We start from the raw sequence: 16913 nt of genomic DNA, 5'->3' as shown, positions 1-16913 counted from the left end.
GAGCGGATAATGATATTCCACCGCACCAGCCCCTTCCCCCTCTCCCCCTCCGGTTCCCAGGAGCACGGAGCGGCGCTGCCCGGCTCGGGCGCTGCCTGCATCTCCACCAGCTCCTCGCCGGCAGCGCCCACCCCTCCGAGCCCAGCGGTTATTCCCACCCAGCGGCGGGCTGCGATGCTCCCCGGCCCCGCACCGCCCGGCCCCTGACCCCGCCGCTCTCTGACACCCCCGAGCCCCTGCGATAAACTTTTCCCTCGCGTGGCCGCGTGCACGCGGGGGTATCCCGGGGGGCCGCCTCACAGCGGATCCCAGAGCCCGCTCCCCGCCCCCTCCCTGCTGCGGGGGGGGGGGGGGTGGGAGGGGGCAGCCCCCCGCTGCCCTCGGGCTCTCTCTCCCGCACCCCCGTAGGCACAGTTACACACGCGCACACGCACATACACACGGCACGCGCTCACGCGCGCACACGTCACCCGCGCGCGGTCCCCGCCCCCCCGCGCCCCCGCGCCCCGACATACACTCCGCGCGCCCGCACCCGCGCGCACACGCACCCACCCCGCCGCGCGCTCGCCGCACGCACTCGCGGCCGCTCCGCGGAGGGCGGCCCCGGCGCAGCCCCGCCATGCGCTGAGCGCGGCCCCGGCAGCATCCAGCACCCCGCACCCGGCGCCCGGCTCTCCGCACCCCGCACCCGACTCTCGCTGGGCCCGCCCGCGGCGTGGGGGCGGCCGCGGGGCGCGGCGCGGAGCCGTTCCCCACGAGAGGTGCAGCTCCGCGCGGGCGGCGGCTGAGGCAGACGGACGGAGCGGCGGGCGGGAGGAGGAACGGGACGATTTGGACATGCTCATTCTAGGGCGCTGGGTTGCCTGCATCCAGCTCGTCTGTATCCTCCGAGCGGGTGAGTGATGTTCCCACGGACTGAGCTCTGCCTTTCCCACCAACTTTTCTCCCCCGGCTCCGGCGCCGTTCTCCCCCTCTCTCCTCCGCCCCTTTCGCTGAGAGCGATGAGCGGCCGCTCGACCCCGAGGAAGCGCGCCGTCACCCGCGGCTGGGACGGTCCCCTGCCCTTCCGCCACCTCCGCGGCGCCCCGCGCGGGTCCCACGGGCCCGGGGGCGGCGGGAGCCCCGCGGGCGGCACCGGCACCGAGCAGCGTCCCTGCGGCCCCGGGTTGGGAAATGGGGCTCTCGCACTCTTGCGTGAAGTGGTTGTAAAGGAACTCGGGGACGGGGGCAAAATTTCAGCCCCCCGCCCCCCGAGATAGACTTGTTCTCTAAGAACTGGTTACGTCAGCGATTCCCCTAAAAAGAGAGGTAGCCGCTGCCGTGAAAAGCAGAATATTCGACCGTTCATGTGGGAACACGGATTCCACACAGGGTATGGATTCGTATAGATTTCAGTAGGACTCCTTACGTAACCAAATGAATTTTCAGCTCATTGATATCCGTGCAACTGGAGTGCGTGATGGCAATCGTGCGCTGTTACTCACTGCTACTACAGCAGCGCGAGGCGGTTGGCGCTGCTAGAAGCGCTGTCTTAAATACTTCACCACACAAATATTAGGAGCCTAAGCAATGGGGTTGGTATTGTACCGAGTGTTCTTTCGGACTTTATAAGGTTCTGTCAAGTAGATCACTAGGAAGTAGGAGTTGTTTGCTTGCATTCAAGTATGAGCAACTTGGGAGCCCCCTAACCGTGACCGCCTCTACAATAGGGCTGTGGTGGAGCAGGCGCTAACCTACATTTCCACCCAATAGGTGGTGCTGCTTCTGAAACCATGAGGCTCTGTAACAAAGATCGGGGCGAGGTGACTGTGACAGCAGCCCTGTACCGAGCTCCGCTCGTTGGCATTAACTGCTCTTTGAAAGTATTTTCACCCTCTATCTGAAAGCCCAGTGGAAAAATGCAACTGTAAATATGATGAATGTAGCTGGCCTTTAATTACAGTGCACGATCCTTAAAGTGGTAACATTTTAACGTCACTTTTAAACTTAGTTATTTCTAAAAGTAGAGTACTTCACCTAAAATACTTCTCTCAGACTGGCTGAGCAACGAATGCCTTACGTGAAAACAACCAAGAAGTTTTCACGCCATCTTCCTCACGTGTTGAGCCTCCTAAAATCAGATAGATGTACTCTCAGAAGTGTTCTGAGGACAGAAGCACCGGGTGCTCATGTACGTGTGGAGAGGGGTTTGAACACGTGAGTGCGGAGCAGAGTGCCATGCTGTGATGGCAGTGCACTGCGACAAGATTGCCTTTTGGAGGCTGATTTTCACATCCGGATGGAAGGCAGTGCAGGACACAGGGGCAACTTTCTGATGAAACTTCTGTTTTGTTGGTTTCATCTCATGTGCTTTTAGAGATAAGTTGGTTTTGTGCAGCGCAGTATTCAAATACCTTTTTGCACTTGTGGATGTTATTTATGGTCATGGGCTGGAAAGGTCTGTCCGCGTGGTAAAGCACCGTTCCTTCCTGATGTGTGTGTGATACAGATGCAGCTGCTGGTCTTTGCCTCTCTCCGCTATGGTTTTCAAACCTGGCCTGAGGGGGACACCCTATCTGGATGTGTAGGGTGTTCTGATCTCAGTGGCTGCTCACTGGGAAGCCTGGCAAGCTGTGCTCTTTGGTGGGAGCACCCGATACAGGTTGTTAGACGGATTTCATTTGAACACGTTCCTCCTTGAATATCTCTCCTTGACTAAACATGCTCTCATTTGATTGTATTAGTTCACTGAATTAAACACTTTAGAATCATAGAATCGTAGAATGGCTTGGGTTGGAAGCAGCCTTAAAGATCATCTAGTTCCAACCCCCTGCCATGGGCAGGTTGCCACCCCCAGCTCAGGCTGCCCAGGGCCCCATCCAACCTGGCCTGGAGTGCCTCCAGGGATGGGGTACCCACAGCTTCTCTGGGCAGCTGTGCCAGTGCTATTTATTAGAATGTTACTTATTAGAATGTTGACATTGCTCCCTTTTGTTTTCTCATTAAAAAAATAAAATAGGCGGTTGTATATTACTATCGTGTGGCTCCTTAGGTTTGATGAGAGAGGAAAGCCAAGTCAGACAGGCTGGCTTTCACCATTGGGTATCTCTGGTATGCACACCAGAACTGGGGCACCGGGAATGGGACATTGCTGAGGAGCACGGCTGCCTCCCGTGCTTCCTTGAGGCTGTGCTGGAGCTCGGCAGCACATCAGTGTAGATCCCAACCTCACTGGCTTGCAGTCCCAAAAAATGCTGCTCAGTTTTCAGCCGGTTGCGCAGAGCTGCACAGGGGGTTCTTTCTGGTGAATCTGTTGGGGAGTTCTGCTGTCGCCTCTGGGAGGTTCAGCAAGGAAACCTCAGTTTCGCATCAGTTTAGGAAAGACAAAAAGGTCACATCAACTCCACTGACGAATCCCTTTAGAGCACGCTGAGGCAAAACGCTCCTTTGGGAACGGCAAGACAGTGACAGTTCTTTCTCTGTTACTGAAGAAATGCTTGGGGGCTTGGTTCTAAGATTCTAATAACCCCGCTGAGATATGAATAGCACCTTCCTCCACAGCGCTGCCGGAGCCAAGAACTGATGTAATTATGTATGGGGCAGGGTATTATCCGGGTATTCTCGGTAAGTGCCATTCAGCCAAGTTCAATGGAACTACTTGTGGAATAAGATGCTATTCAGTCACAAGTAAGGGCACGTGAGAAATCTGCCTGATTGTTCATGGACCGCACTACGTACTTAGAAAAGAGCTTTCCTGTGAGGTTCCTTCTGAGCCTAAAATTAAAGAAAAACAGCTCTGTGGACAATTCAGTTCTTTTTTACATTTTCATTTTAAATGAGAAATACATGAATCTGTAATTACATCTATTCAGCATATTTTTTCAGGCTGAATATAGCCCTTGGAATTCTTCCCTCGCTTACTGATGTGTTCCATATAACCTTCTTAAAGTCAATGGGGTATGCCCTTTTTGCAGCTTTTGTCTCATTGTGCTGAAGGAGAAATATTTGGTGCCTCTTCAGTAAGTTGGCTATTTATGAATTTGTGTAGGCAAGAAAATGCCAATGGAAAAAGGAACATGTTTTAACAAATTACATTGTAATTGTGGCTAAATTTGTATCAAAGAGATGTAAATATTTAGGCAAGACCTAAAAAATATTCCCTGACCTCACTGGGAAAATATAGGGGTAATTTTGCCGAATAAAGCAAAAAGTCTCTCCAAAATTAGCTCATTTACACCTTATTACTATCACTGTCTGACCTCAGCCATCATTTTGCCTTTCAAAAGGCAGCTAATTAAACTCCATGACTTGTTTAATTAGTTGTGTTTCGCTTTATTTTTTCAGTCTCTGGAGAAAAATTTCCCTCTTTTGGTTTGTTTCTGGCATTCCAGTACCATGGCTTTATTCACACAGAAGCAGTAATGTTTCTCTGGATATTCTTTTATTAGAGAACTGACATCAGGACTGTATTTCCAAGCTACCAGATGGCGTGTATCTCACTACCAACAAGAAAAGCAACTTCTCTGCTCTTTTTGGATGGCCCCAACTAATAATCATGAGAATCTGAAGCAGAGTATTAAGTTAGATTTATAAATCCAGTCACACTTTCTGTTCATTCTCATGAAAGTACATCTAGGCTCAGTAATCCCTTAAACTGTCAAAGGAATATGGGATCAGAGCCTTCCTAATAGCTCTAACCTTTTTTTTTTTCTTGACAATACTTTTGTTGGCCAGGTATTTGGCATAATCCAAACTCAGTTATAGTGGAGCAATACTACTGAACGTTACTTTTAATGTCTTAGCATATTTTAAGATGACACTTTCCTATGGACATACATTGCTCTTATGGAGAAATTCAGTTTCACCATATGTAAAACATAAGGGCTGAAACAAAATAGGAATTTTAAGACTCTAAGCATCCACTTTAACCGTCTATATTTTCTGCATTTTTGTGCCACTGAGGTTGACACATGCTAAAATCTGAATATACAGAATGGATTTGTTTTGAGGTTCAAATACTGGCAAGTATGAGAAGTGCTGCAGAAATTAGTGACATTTAAAGAATTAACACCAACGTAACTCACACTGCTCTATGGAGCATATAGAAAATATAGCTGTACGTGAATAATATATAAAGCTGTTTTATGTGAATTTCTAGAGAGAACCTAAATAATACAGATAAAATTACCACCCCAATTGGAAATTATTCTACTTGTAATCCGGATTACAGCTCACAATGGCAGTTTGTGAACACAGGCGCTTGCCGCTTCTGAAGGAAGGCAGTTTCCTTTTGCTCATCATTTAAGTGGTCACTTCCCACTATGAGTTCTCTAATTAGGAACTGAAGGGTGAACAGATTCTGTTCTTTCACTGACAATTTCAATTCCTCTTCAAACTTGGAGACCTTCTCAGTATTCCTCTTAGGGCCGGGAAGTCTGCAGCAGTTCCGGAGCCCCCGTCTCCCATTTAACAGCATGATTCTTACAGCTTCATGCACCATTTATGTGGCTTTCCTGTATGAGACATCCTTTGGCTATTCAGTAAGCTTCTTTTCCCATAAAGACAAAAGTTACCTTTTTTGAATACATGTCAAGGCTTCTGCATTAGAAAGATAAATCAACAGGAAGCAAAGAACTTACAGTATTAAATAAAAAAAAACCCAAACATGTTAAATGAAAGATGGGAAATTTTTCAGAGTGGTTGGGACTGTTAGTGAAACTTGGCTCCAGTACTTTCTTGAGGAACTGCTGGCAGTGATGTACTTTTGTAGGAAGGTATGTTCCAGGTTGCTTGCTGAATACGAATTACTGATGTTGGTAGGTTCAGTCTTGAGTCTCAAGTGAAAATGAGCGATTCAGTGGAGATTTTAGAAATGAAATATATATATATGTATATATATGTATACATATAGACAGGTGACTGGTTGAAAAGCAGACATTAAATCATTATGAATTGTTCTAGCTGAGACATGCTTCTCATAAGCTCCTGTTGCTGCCTTCTTGCACCATGCTTGGCTTTAGGTGTTCTTGTTCTCAGAGAAGACCTCAGATATATTTCCAGGTACTCAGCGATTTACATCTACTGTCCTAGGGCAAGCCAGTTGCTTGTTATTGCACTCAGCTGCCCAGCTCACCTAAAGGCAGTGTAAGAGCCTAAATTTGAAGGCTCTGGAGCCTCCATCAGGTGCCTAACAGCAGGGTGAGTCATCCCACTTCATCTGAGCTTTTGCCTAAGTCAGGTTTCCTCAATCCATAGCTTACGCTGCAGCTTTAGATTCAGTGGCTAAAAGGAATGGCTTGGCTACCTGGCATATGGCAAGCAATATTTACTTCTCCACATTTTTATAGCATTCTGTCAGACATGCAAAGTATTGATTTTTTTTTTTTTTAAGGTATGTTTTACATACACAAGCACACTTCCAGAAGTTTTAACCAACTGCTTTCATCCCATTGCCATTCCGTTTATTGTTATAAAATCATGAAGTGGCTCAGGTTGGAAGGGACCTTAAAGACCATACAGTCCCAACCCATTGCCATGAGCAGGGCTGCCACCCACCAGCTCAGGCTGCCCAGGGTCCCATCCAGCCTGGCTTTGAGCACCTCCAGAGATGGGGCATCCACAGCTTCTCTGGGCAGCTGTGCCAGCACCTCAGTGCACTCACAGTAAAGAATTTCCTCCTGACATCTTACCTAAATCTTCATTCCTGTCTAAAGATATGTATTTATATTTATAATCGGAAGGAAAACCCAGTAACAAGTGCAACTCCTCAGATGTTCTAAAGGACTTCTGCTTTTCAAGGGCAAGAACAGGCACACAGGTATATGAGTGTCAAGTTGTTGCTGAGATAAGTAATTTTATGAGGTTACTAGGATGGCTCACCTGACTAGTGAGAGATTTCAGTGAGAGTTTTCAATGGCAGTGCCTGGGGAATGTTTTCTGCTTTTTGTTGTCGTTTTAGGAGCCATCCATGCCAAATTCAACTTTTTCCTAATTTAAATGGATGTATTTAGAGACTTCATCGAGATTTAGACTGGTTTGTATCAGAATTCTTCCAAAGATACTGAAATATACCAAATACTTGGGAAATAAAATTTTGTAGTGCTCTTCAGGGGCAGCTTCTATAGGAGACACCAAAAGCTTTCTGAAAGCCACATCCAGTATCTTGAGGGGAAATTAAGCCATGAAAATTCGTGTTGTTTTCTTTTAAAGATGTGAATCTGTTCTGGCTTTGCATGCTAAACTCCATGATTTCAACAGAAGTTCCCCAAAACATCTGCTTCCTTTGACTAAACAGCTACTAATCAGAGTAACAGCTGGCTTTGTGCAAATGACCTGATGTTACTCCAGGCAATTTGTCTTCTAGCTCCATCTCTGAGCTGACCAACTGTATTTTATCTTTTTGGAGCCGTTTGGAAAAGCACATTTTATTCCAAGTGTATGCTGCTTGTTTCTGTAATTTCCTCGTGCAGCTTTTACTCTGATAGGTGCGTGTAGGTGTGATAATTAACAAATCTGACAGGCTGTGGAATACTCCCTGCAGCCCACTGGAGTGTGCAGTTCGGTGTGTGGGACATTTCATGGTGCACGATGCCATCAGCACGCAACCCATCATCTGCACTGAGATTGGGATAGTCCTGTATGGTCTGTGCCTATCTCTCCCTTTGCAATCCTCTTTCATTTTCAGGCTGTAGTTTACAGTTCATTTATCTTGCAATGATAGCTTGTTGCGGAAAAATCCTGAGGAATGAAGTTCTCTTTTTTTCCACACTCCTTAGGTTTGTATCGCTGTAGGTATACAGATTACAGCAGAATTACTTCTGGCTCATCTCAGCGGAACTGTGCGTGAATAAATCCTGGATGAGCATCAGGGAGCAAGAGATACAGATGAACTATCTGAGTTACAGGATGGTGCTGACACAAAAACAAGTGGAAACAAACTGGCACAGTGCAAATATAAGCTGAAATCTGAAGGCGGATCCTACCCATTAAAGCAATTACATTTTGGAAATCTTTCCACTGCAAAAAATAGGTCCAAAAATCAATATATGTTTTTTTAAGAATAGAGCTCCATGTATTTCCATAAGACCCTGCAGCTCCTGGAGCAGAACAGACCCACACTGGTGACCATAGAGTCACTGTCAGTGAGCACCATCTTATGGTTTCAGCTGTGCTAAGGAGAGAAGTGAGCAGAGTGCCCCTGGCCATGCCAGCCAAATGCCCATGCAGGAGCAGCAGCAAAAAGTCTCCCTCGCTCCAGGCAGACACATCTGTAAGCTGGGTGCTGGCACTGAGGACTCACAGCATCCCCACTGCCACTCTGCATTTCAAATCGCATTCAGAATTCAAACATCATCAGTCCATCCAGAAAGAAAAAAAAAAAAAGTCTAATACAATCAAAAGACTGTAAGATATACATTTTGGCTTGTATTAATGTGTATTGGGGCTTGTTAACCATCTGCAATTTTAAGTATTGGTACAGCCACAAAGTAAGAAAGCTATGCAAAATCTCTTATTGTGTGACTTCAGGAGGTAGGGGTTTAATTAAAATACTGACTATTAGAATATCTGAGAGAACTGGTCTTGTTCTCACTTTTTCACACTGTCAAGCCATGGGGAATTCAGAGGAAAAGAGATTCCTCTGCTGGCTGTCTCCTCCTGTTCTGCAGAACCATCCATGAGGTCCAAGCTGGCTTGGGCATCTGCAGAGAGAAGGAAAAGGAACAATAGAAGAAGTGGCATTTTACCATGAACGATCAGAGTGTGTTGGTACAAGTCATTGGCTTGTTTTTATGTCTTACTATTCTTTTCCTAATTCAAGATCTCTGTCTCAGAAGTGAGCTGTTTGTTTTTTGTTGTTGTTGTTTGTTTGTTTCCAAATCAATCAGTGTAATGCAAACAGTGTGAATGGAAGGCCCTCAAAAAGTGGAAACTGTCATTGTAGACTGGAAGGATATGGGCTTCCATGGGGAAGTTCAGAATGAAAACTGTCTGCTGAAAAGCTTTATTGAACTACAGCATGAGGTTAAATAAAGGATATACTAAAAAATTCAGGTATTCTGTCCATTTTGGGGATAGCAGAGTAGTGGTACAAACAGAGAATTTAAAACAATTAAAACAGTCTGTCTGTTTTCATGGTTCTTCTGCTGGGTTTCCAGCAATAAGATTGTTCTCTATTTCAAATCATTTTATTTCCTCGTCACATTTGACACTAGATGAATGCTGAGCATATTCTCAGGCTCATCTGCCAATTTCTCTTTAATTCACTGTCTAATAAAATTTATGTCCTCCCTGACAGTCCAAAAGACTTTCTCCTCTCCATGCATTTTACCAAATACAAATGTGGGTATGTTTTAGACTGCTAATGTAGTGGTCCTCCTGGCTGTTTTTTCTGCTCCCTTCATAATGCGTATTTCCTACTTATTGCCACAATTTCTGCTCATTTTTTTTGAATCATCTTCTACTTTCTCCCATTCTTTATTTGTGATGAAGAAAGAAGAATGTTTTTTTGTTGTTGTTTTGGTTTGGGTTTTTTTTTTTTTTGCTTACTGGTTGAGCACTGGAGAAAAAAGAATAATTAATATAACATTTATTAGCACTAATGAAATAGAAAAAAAAAGTTCTTAGTTTTATTTCTCTGTAAGTTTGATTTTCTACACTGTTGTCTAATTGCTCAGTCGGAGGTTCGAGGTATCTCTTGATGAGAGAGAAAACAGTTTTCTGTGCAAACATATTTGAGCAGAGGTGAATTCAGTATTATATTCTATGGAATTCATTCAGGGATGCTTAAAAGTACCCCACACTTGAAACTGTTCTTTTAAACCATTGGTGAAAAAGACACTGCTATGTCTCAGTGTTTTTGAGTCTTTCCGGATTTGTGCCATTCACTGTGGGATCTGTATTGCAGTGAATATATTTGCACATGGTGGTGATCTTCACTGGCTGGATGGGAAGTCCCAGCCTTTTTGTGAGAGGTGATAAGGCTGCGACGCACAATCTGCCGAAGATTTATCTGAGTATCCATACTCATGGAGGGAGAGATGACAGCAGGAATGGATAGGTACTGTTCATTAGGAATATGCAAACACCCTAAATGCTCTATTTGATTAGCTGTTGGGACTGTATGTTTGCAGTGGGGAAAAATGTTTTCATCATATGAAAACAAAATGCAAGTGCATTTTAACGCAAGTTGAAAATGCCCTCATTGCCCTTCTAAGTGGAAGAAGACAGGTTCAGCTCAATCAGGTGAAGATAATGAGGCAGTGATGCGCAATGAATAGTTTCAGGTTGCATGCAGTTGACTGAAATAGAAAAAAAATGTATACGGAGCTATCAGAAAACAGTCTTGTTATCAGTAAATAAGGTTATATCAGTTAAATAGCTTTTTCTAGTATGATCGACACTGTGCATTTGAATAAGACTGTAATCCGTGTTTTCAAGGAAAGCTAATGATTATTGAAGTTTTTTGTTCATTAGTTGAAGAATTAAGTGAATATGCAAGACTATTTCTAAACATACCAAACCCCATTCCTATGAGATCTGTTGTTCACTTGAAGGCAGCAGAAAATCTGACCCACTCAGAGTAGCTTTAGGGTTATAATGAAGAATAGATTTGGTCACTGTGCAGTGGTACTCGGAATGCTGGATGGGCATCCTGCTCATCACATAAAGGGCAGGCAGGACCCTGCCTAAGGTCCTGCACCTGAACTGGGATTTATAGCAGCCAGCATATCCAGTGCTGGGACTAGCCTGGTCTAGTATTTGATACAGAGGTTGGAGGCCCTGCCTGCAGCAGGGGGGCTGGAGCTTGATGATCCTTGAGGTCCCTTCCAACCCAAGCCATTCTGTGATTCTGTGACATGCAAGCCTGGCTGGGAAGTGCTAAAATGTTTTCTTTATAGATTCATGGAACAGCCGAGGTTGGATGGGGCCTTGAAATGTCGTCATCGAGTCCTACCTTTATATGGCTAGACCTGACAAAATGTATCCTGGAATTCAGAATTGATCTTACTACTCTTGAAATAGCCAGAATATGTTGATAGGTTAGATAATCACCTAATAGTGCATCATTTGCAGAAGAAATGGGAAATAGCAGTCCTGAGCCGTTCCTGTGTAAGGGCTTTGAACCACAGCTGTGGACAGCAGTGCTGCTGAGATGGCCGCGGTGCTGATCTCCACTCGGGCTGAAGATGGGAACAGTAAAAAATGTGAAAGAGAAAACATAACGATGCAGCCTAGTGGGTAAGCTGGGTGCTTCTGGCAGCATTTCCAGGCACTGGACTAGATTTTCACCCTCCTTTCCTCACTGCCACCACAGCCCTCCTCAGAAACAGCAGATGCTGCGTGTGTCCCTGGTCTCCTGCTCCTGCTGTGGCTGCCCCCCTCTTCCTCACATTCCCAAACATTGTCATCTGTCTGCGGCTGTGTCTCTGTGCTGGGATGGAGGCGTTTGGCTGCAGGGGCAGTCGGTATGATGGAAGAGCTGCTCTGTCTGGCACAGGGGCAAGGAGCCAAGTCAGAAAATGTGTTGTAGGTTGGATTAAAGCCTTGGGTCAGCAGCTGGACCATGCTGGGTTATGTCTCACAGTGAAATGAGTGAGACGCGGGGTTCCAGTTCCTGTCAGTTTGGTTATTTCTGTCTTTTATCTAACAGCTATCCTATGAAAAAAAAAAAAAAAAAAAAAAATCCAACAAGAGGATTATCTGTTGTCTCCTGGAGTTTTGAAACCTGCTGAAGAATGCTGTTCTATCTCTTGGGTGGGTTGGTCTGATGCTTATCTAGGCTTCCTGAGCATCTCTGATCCATGAAGTCTGTGCATCTTTCAGCTTGGACCAATTCCTATGTTTTTCCTGTTGTGGAGACTGATCCAGTTAGAGAGAGAAGTGCTGTGTACCACTCCCAGAAGAGAAAACTGTGTGACCATGCCCTCAATCTGTATAGGAAACGCATGCATTCACAGCACCCTGCTGAAATGCCAGGAGATTTTCTGCCTCAGGCAGGTATGGCAACTGAGTGAGCAACAGCTGCATTGTTTTGGAAGAAAATACAGCATGTGCTCCTTTCTGTGGCAGTTCAGCTGCTGTGGATGGCACGGAGACAACAGGCTCATTTCCCCAGTGAGTCACTCAGCCTTCCAAAAGCCCAGTATCTCCAAGGCTAAGGTGGGGCCTATTACATGCTCCCTATACAGCCAAAACCTTAAAGGCTCAGTCAAACCCATAATTAATTGAAGTTTATGTAACACTTAGAAGATATAACTCACTACATGAGCACTAAGGCTGTTGCTAATAATCTTAAATCTACAAAGCAACTTCCTAAAAAGCTTTGAAATTGGCAATTATGGTATTCTGTGTTAGATGGAAAAGCTTTGATCGCTACAGAGTGAGAAATAAATGCATGACTTAAACTGGAGAGATAACAACAGCACACTGCTAGGTACAGTGACGTGGCAAAGGGCCAGGCAGGGATTTGCTATTGCTCCTGCCAAAATTCAATTTGAAGCCATTTCAGTATCTCAGTATTACATAAATGACTATGGAAGTCCTGGGATGTCTGCAGTTACATGTACGTACGGTCTGAAGATAAGGTATAATTGGAGAATTTTACTTTCATGCCCTCTTCACATATTTTATTACTATTTTTATTTCTGTGCAGCTACAAGGCTGAATTCTGATACAGTGCTAGATATGGACCTAATGCCAGTATTCTCATCTGTCTTCTGTTCCGTGAGATGCTTTAGTAAGATTTGAAAAAAAAGGATAAAATAGATTAAAAATCATAACACTAACTTATAATGATAGGTCTACAAGGCCATTATTTTCTTTTCAAGAGTAGGAATATTTTGTAAAGAAAACTGAAGTCTGGAAGCTTGGTTTTCATGTGGTGTCTTCCGATCACAAAATACATGAAGCTGTTTTCTTTGCTTGTCTGGTGATTGGGAGCTCAGTGATAGCATCCACCAAACTGTCTACTTCAGTTATTCAATTTTTCATGAGGTGATTGGAATTTAATAGGTTCTTTGGTGTAAAATAATGTAGTCTTAGCCTGTAAACCTTATACATATCCTCAAGTAGCTTCAAGCTCTTCATGGAAGAAAATAAGAACATTTTAAGAAAACAAAAAGACATTATAGAAAGATTCCGTTTTTAAGGATGTATGGGTATTTTTAAGCTAGTATAGTACTGTCATATATAAATAGCATGTGACTGTTGTAGGCATCTTCAGAACAATTTTATTTACCTTGATTAATTGCTTAATAATCTCTCCCTAATACCTGTTAGAATAAGTGCAAAATATTCTTCAAATTACTGCTTTAGGAAACAAATACTGTAATATCTTATATTATCCTAACTAGATTAACATCCAGCTTTCTTGAGAATATTGCTTCTGTCTGAAGTGGCAGTCTGGGAGGACTTCACTGTTTTTGAGATTTCATTTAGAAGTAAATCACATTATGTCCAAGTACAATGAGGGAAAAAATAATCTCCCTACTTGGCCACAGGTTTTTTCCTGAGGCATTAAGTGTTAGCACTGTGCTTATTGATGCAATGCCAATATACTTAAGGCATTTTGCAAATATTTGAGAAATATAACTAGTCATGGGAAATCTATATAGTTAAATTATACATGGGAGCTTGCATCCATTTCATTCTGCTAACAGGTGAATCATCTAACAGGGCTGTTACATATGTTAGCTGGACCTGATGTTAAACTAACGTTTGGAGATGCTGTATAATCAGGAAATTGCTATCATTTGTCATGTATGTATTGATATATAATAAACATAGATATCATCAAATGTGCTTGTCCACGACCAGGGTTCCATTGTGAAGGTACCTTGCAAACACAGAGCATGAACATGACAGCTTCCCACAGAAACTAAGGAATGATGTAAAACAGTGAAAAAGAAGCTGATAGGACAGAGAGGACGGGAGGAACTGTTAGGAAAAGAAGTTGTGTTGGCCATTCCTGTGAGTCAGAGTTTTCAAAGCACTCTCAGGTCTCTCGGGAGACCTTTTTGCTCTCTACAACTGCCTGAAAGGAGGTCGTAGCGAGGTGGGGGTTGGCCTCTTCTCCCAGGTAGCAGTGATAGGACAAGAGGTGATGGCCTCAAGTTGAGCCAGGGGAGGTTCCGATTGGACAGTAGGAAAAATTTATCCTCAGAAGGAGTGGTGAGGTGTTGGAACAGACTGCTCAGGGAGGTGGAGTCACTGTCCCTGGGGCTTTTCAAGAAGCAAGTAGATGTGGCGCTGAGGGACATGGCTTAGTGGTGATGGGTTGATGGTTGGACTAGATGATCTTAGAGGTCTTTTCCAGCCCTAATGATTTTAAGAATCTATGAAGTGGTATCAAATAAGCCTGTCTCAATTCCTCATCTGTAAGACAGAGATAGCAATACTTCCCTCAGGAGTGTTTTGCGTACAAGAATATCTTAGTATTTCCAAAGCCCTTTCAAGAGAAAAAGGGTTAACTCAAAGCCCTGTGTTACAGTGCTGAATCCTGCTGCTGGGAGGGTTATGCAGGTAGCCTTTATAGTTCTTGTGGGACCTGCAGCGTGCCTGCAGGCAAGTTGGCTGCTGATCATGTAGAGGCCTTGGAGTAGCCCCTTGCATATACTGTGAGCCCTAAGCAGCAGTTACATTGCATTTAATGTTATCTAGTGACTCACTGTGGTACTGGAAATCATGAGACCTAGGAACTCAACCTGGCAGGCAGTGTCAACCCAGGCATGCCATTTGACCTTCTTTGCCTGAATTTACTGTCCGTAAAGCTGAGACAATATCCCCATACTTTATGAAGATAGTTCAGGAACAAAGGAAGGACATAAATACTAGGGTGTACAGATATTACTGTGTGAGCACTCATGTGCAAAGGGCTAAGACGTGTCTGGTAACAGATAGCCTTTAGCACAAGCACAGCCTTCCCAGTGATGTATGGTTTTACTTACTTGCAGCTGCAGGCACATCTATGCTTGACAACTTGGGTCAAAACAGCTGGTCTGAGCATTTATCCTGCAGCAGAGTCTCTTTAAGCCTGGTCCTAAATGGAAATCCTTACCATGTGTTCCCCAAAGATACAGAGTCCATGGATTGCCACAAGGTCTGTTACTTCATGTTCCCCATCTAAAAGTCGACAGGAAGAAATTGAATACTCATTTGCTTTATCAAACATGTCACAGTATAGCTTTTGTGCACACCTATAGGAACAGTTATACTGAATTGGGATACCTGCGTTTCTACTTCATCCAATTCCTGTAATTTAATATTTAAATGTTGTGTATAGCCAGAACTGTGATAGGACAGGCATAACATCCTAAAAATTTAAATTTCTCCCATGTGTACAACCCGGGTCCATGTATGTGTCATGTATGTTAATAACAATAATATCCTGTATCATTCCTTTTTGTATACATATATCATACATATATGAGTGTGGGCTTAGGACTGGGGGCTGTCAGTGGCTGTTTCCCCACAGTTGCCATATTGGCGCCATCGGTTCTTGCAACATGTGCTGCCTGTGCAGTTCCTGGTGCCAAATGAAGCAATGCACTTTATTTCTCTCCTACTCTCCATATAGTCCAATAAAAAGAGCCAGGTCACTATTTGCATGTCGGCATTTGCAACCAGCTCCTGCACTGTGATATGTGATACATGGTGGTTCTCATTAGCTCTGGCTTCATGGAGGTGGTACCATTGCTCCTAAGTGTAAGTCAGAAGTAAATGCTGACTTTTAATTCATGGCAATAAAGACAAATACCAACTTGGACAAAAGCTTAAAATTGTGCAGGCAAGCAGTGGATAAAAACCTGCCTTTCTTTTTACTCTCCCCTTAAAGTAAGGAAATGTTAAAAATGAACAGAGACCATTCCAGATTTCTGTTGTCTTCATAAAGCAGTGAGTCCTATGTACAAAAGAAAGGTTATTATTGGTAGTTTCCAGAGTCCTTATTCCAGAGTATATAGAAATCCAACAGAGAAGTAAAAGAGTGAGAAAGAGAGAAAATGGAGGGATAAAAAAAAAAAAAGAGTGAAAAGGGAAAGGGAGGGAGGGAGGGAGAAAAGAAAGAAAGAAGGAAGAGGAAGGAATTGTTCATATAACCTTGGCATCTTCACAACATTGATCTCTAACATATATGTAAGTACGTAATACAGCAAATACAGTTGTAGAAAGATGCTTGTTGACATTCATGAGGAGAAGTGATGTGATGAACTAACAGCAGTGGGTTTGGGGAAGTAGCAGACACTATCCCCCTACCTCAGTGCACTACCACCCTGCCTCAGCCCCTTGTCCATGGCTGACCCACAAGCTCTCCCCTCTTCTCCTGCTCATAGGGGGTCTTGTGGGCCATCTGTGGATATGGCCCAGATTCCCCTTCAGACAACCTTGTTTTTCTTGTCTGAGAGAAAGGTGGAGAGTCCTGCACAGCAGATTCTGGATAACTGTCCTACGTAATCTATCGCACATTTCATGTGCGAGAAATTTGTTTCAGGTCTACTTAAACAAGATGCAGTCCCAACACAGATAGAGTTCTGTGGATGTTCTGGCAATGACACATAGAAATAACGATAATAATTGTTAATATAATAACATGAATATAATAGGTGACTGCTGACAGTGATTTTCGGGCCATAATGACAAAAAACAAAAACAAAACCCACAGCCGAACATCACACACAAAAAGAACAAACAAGTAGCATTATTGCATTCAAAACAGAAGTGTGTTTTCTTAGCCTGAGAGGTAATTCATTTGGAAAAGGTTTCATTTGTAATGAATGTATTCAGACTTAATGCCACCTCTTTGTACAAAATGCAAAACCAAGATTGGACTAAAACTCACTGCTCTCGAGTATGGCACATTGCTGTCTCTATGGACAAAACACTGTTGTGCATTACATATCAAAGAGGAACCTTCAGTTACAACTGGTTTTGTTGAAGAG

At 44.0% G+C, this 16913-nt stretch overlaps 1 protein-coding gene across 6 annotated transcripts in view; it reads left to right on the top strand.

The window, feature by feature from the left end:
• Positions 1-729: 729 nt before the first annotated feature.
• PTPRZ1 (protein tyrosine phosphatase, receptor type Z1) overlaps positions 730-16913 on the top strand; it is a 130529-nt gene continuing 114345 nt past the window's right edge. For all 6 annotated transcript variants that reach the window (NM_001199312.2, XM_015280889.4, NM_001389384.2 and 3 more), the window contains exon 1: positions 730-895. In NM_001199312.2, coding sequence (NP_001186241.1) covers positions 838-895 — 58 coding nt within the window. In that variant the 5' untranslated portion in view covers positions 730-837. The remainder of the gene's footprint in view (positions 896-16913) is intronic.

This window comes from Gallus gallus, chromosome 1 (assembly GCF_016699485.2).
Source record: "Gallus gallus isolate bGalGal1 chromosome 1, bGalGal1.mat.broiler.GRCg7b, whole genome shotgun sequence".
Taxonomy (NCBI): domain Eukaryota; kingdom Metazoa; phylum Chordata; class Aves; order Galliformes; family Phasianidae; genus Gallus; species Gallus gallus.
Note: the sequence above shows the minus strand (reverse complement) of the source record. Positions and strands in the feature narration are given on the sequence as shown.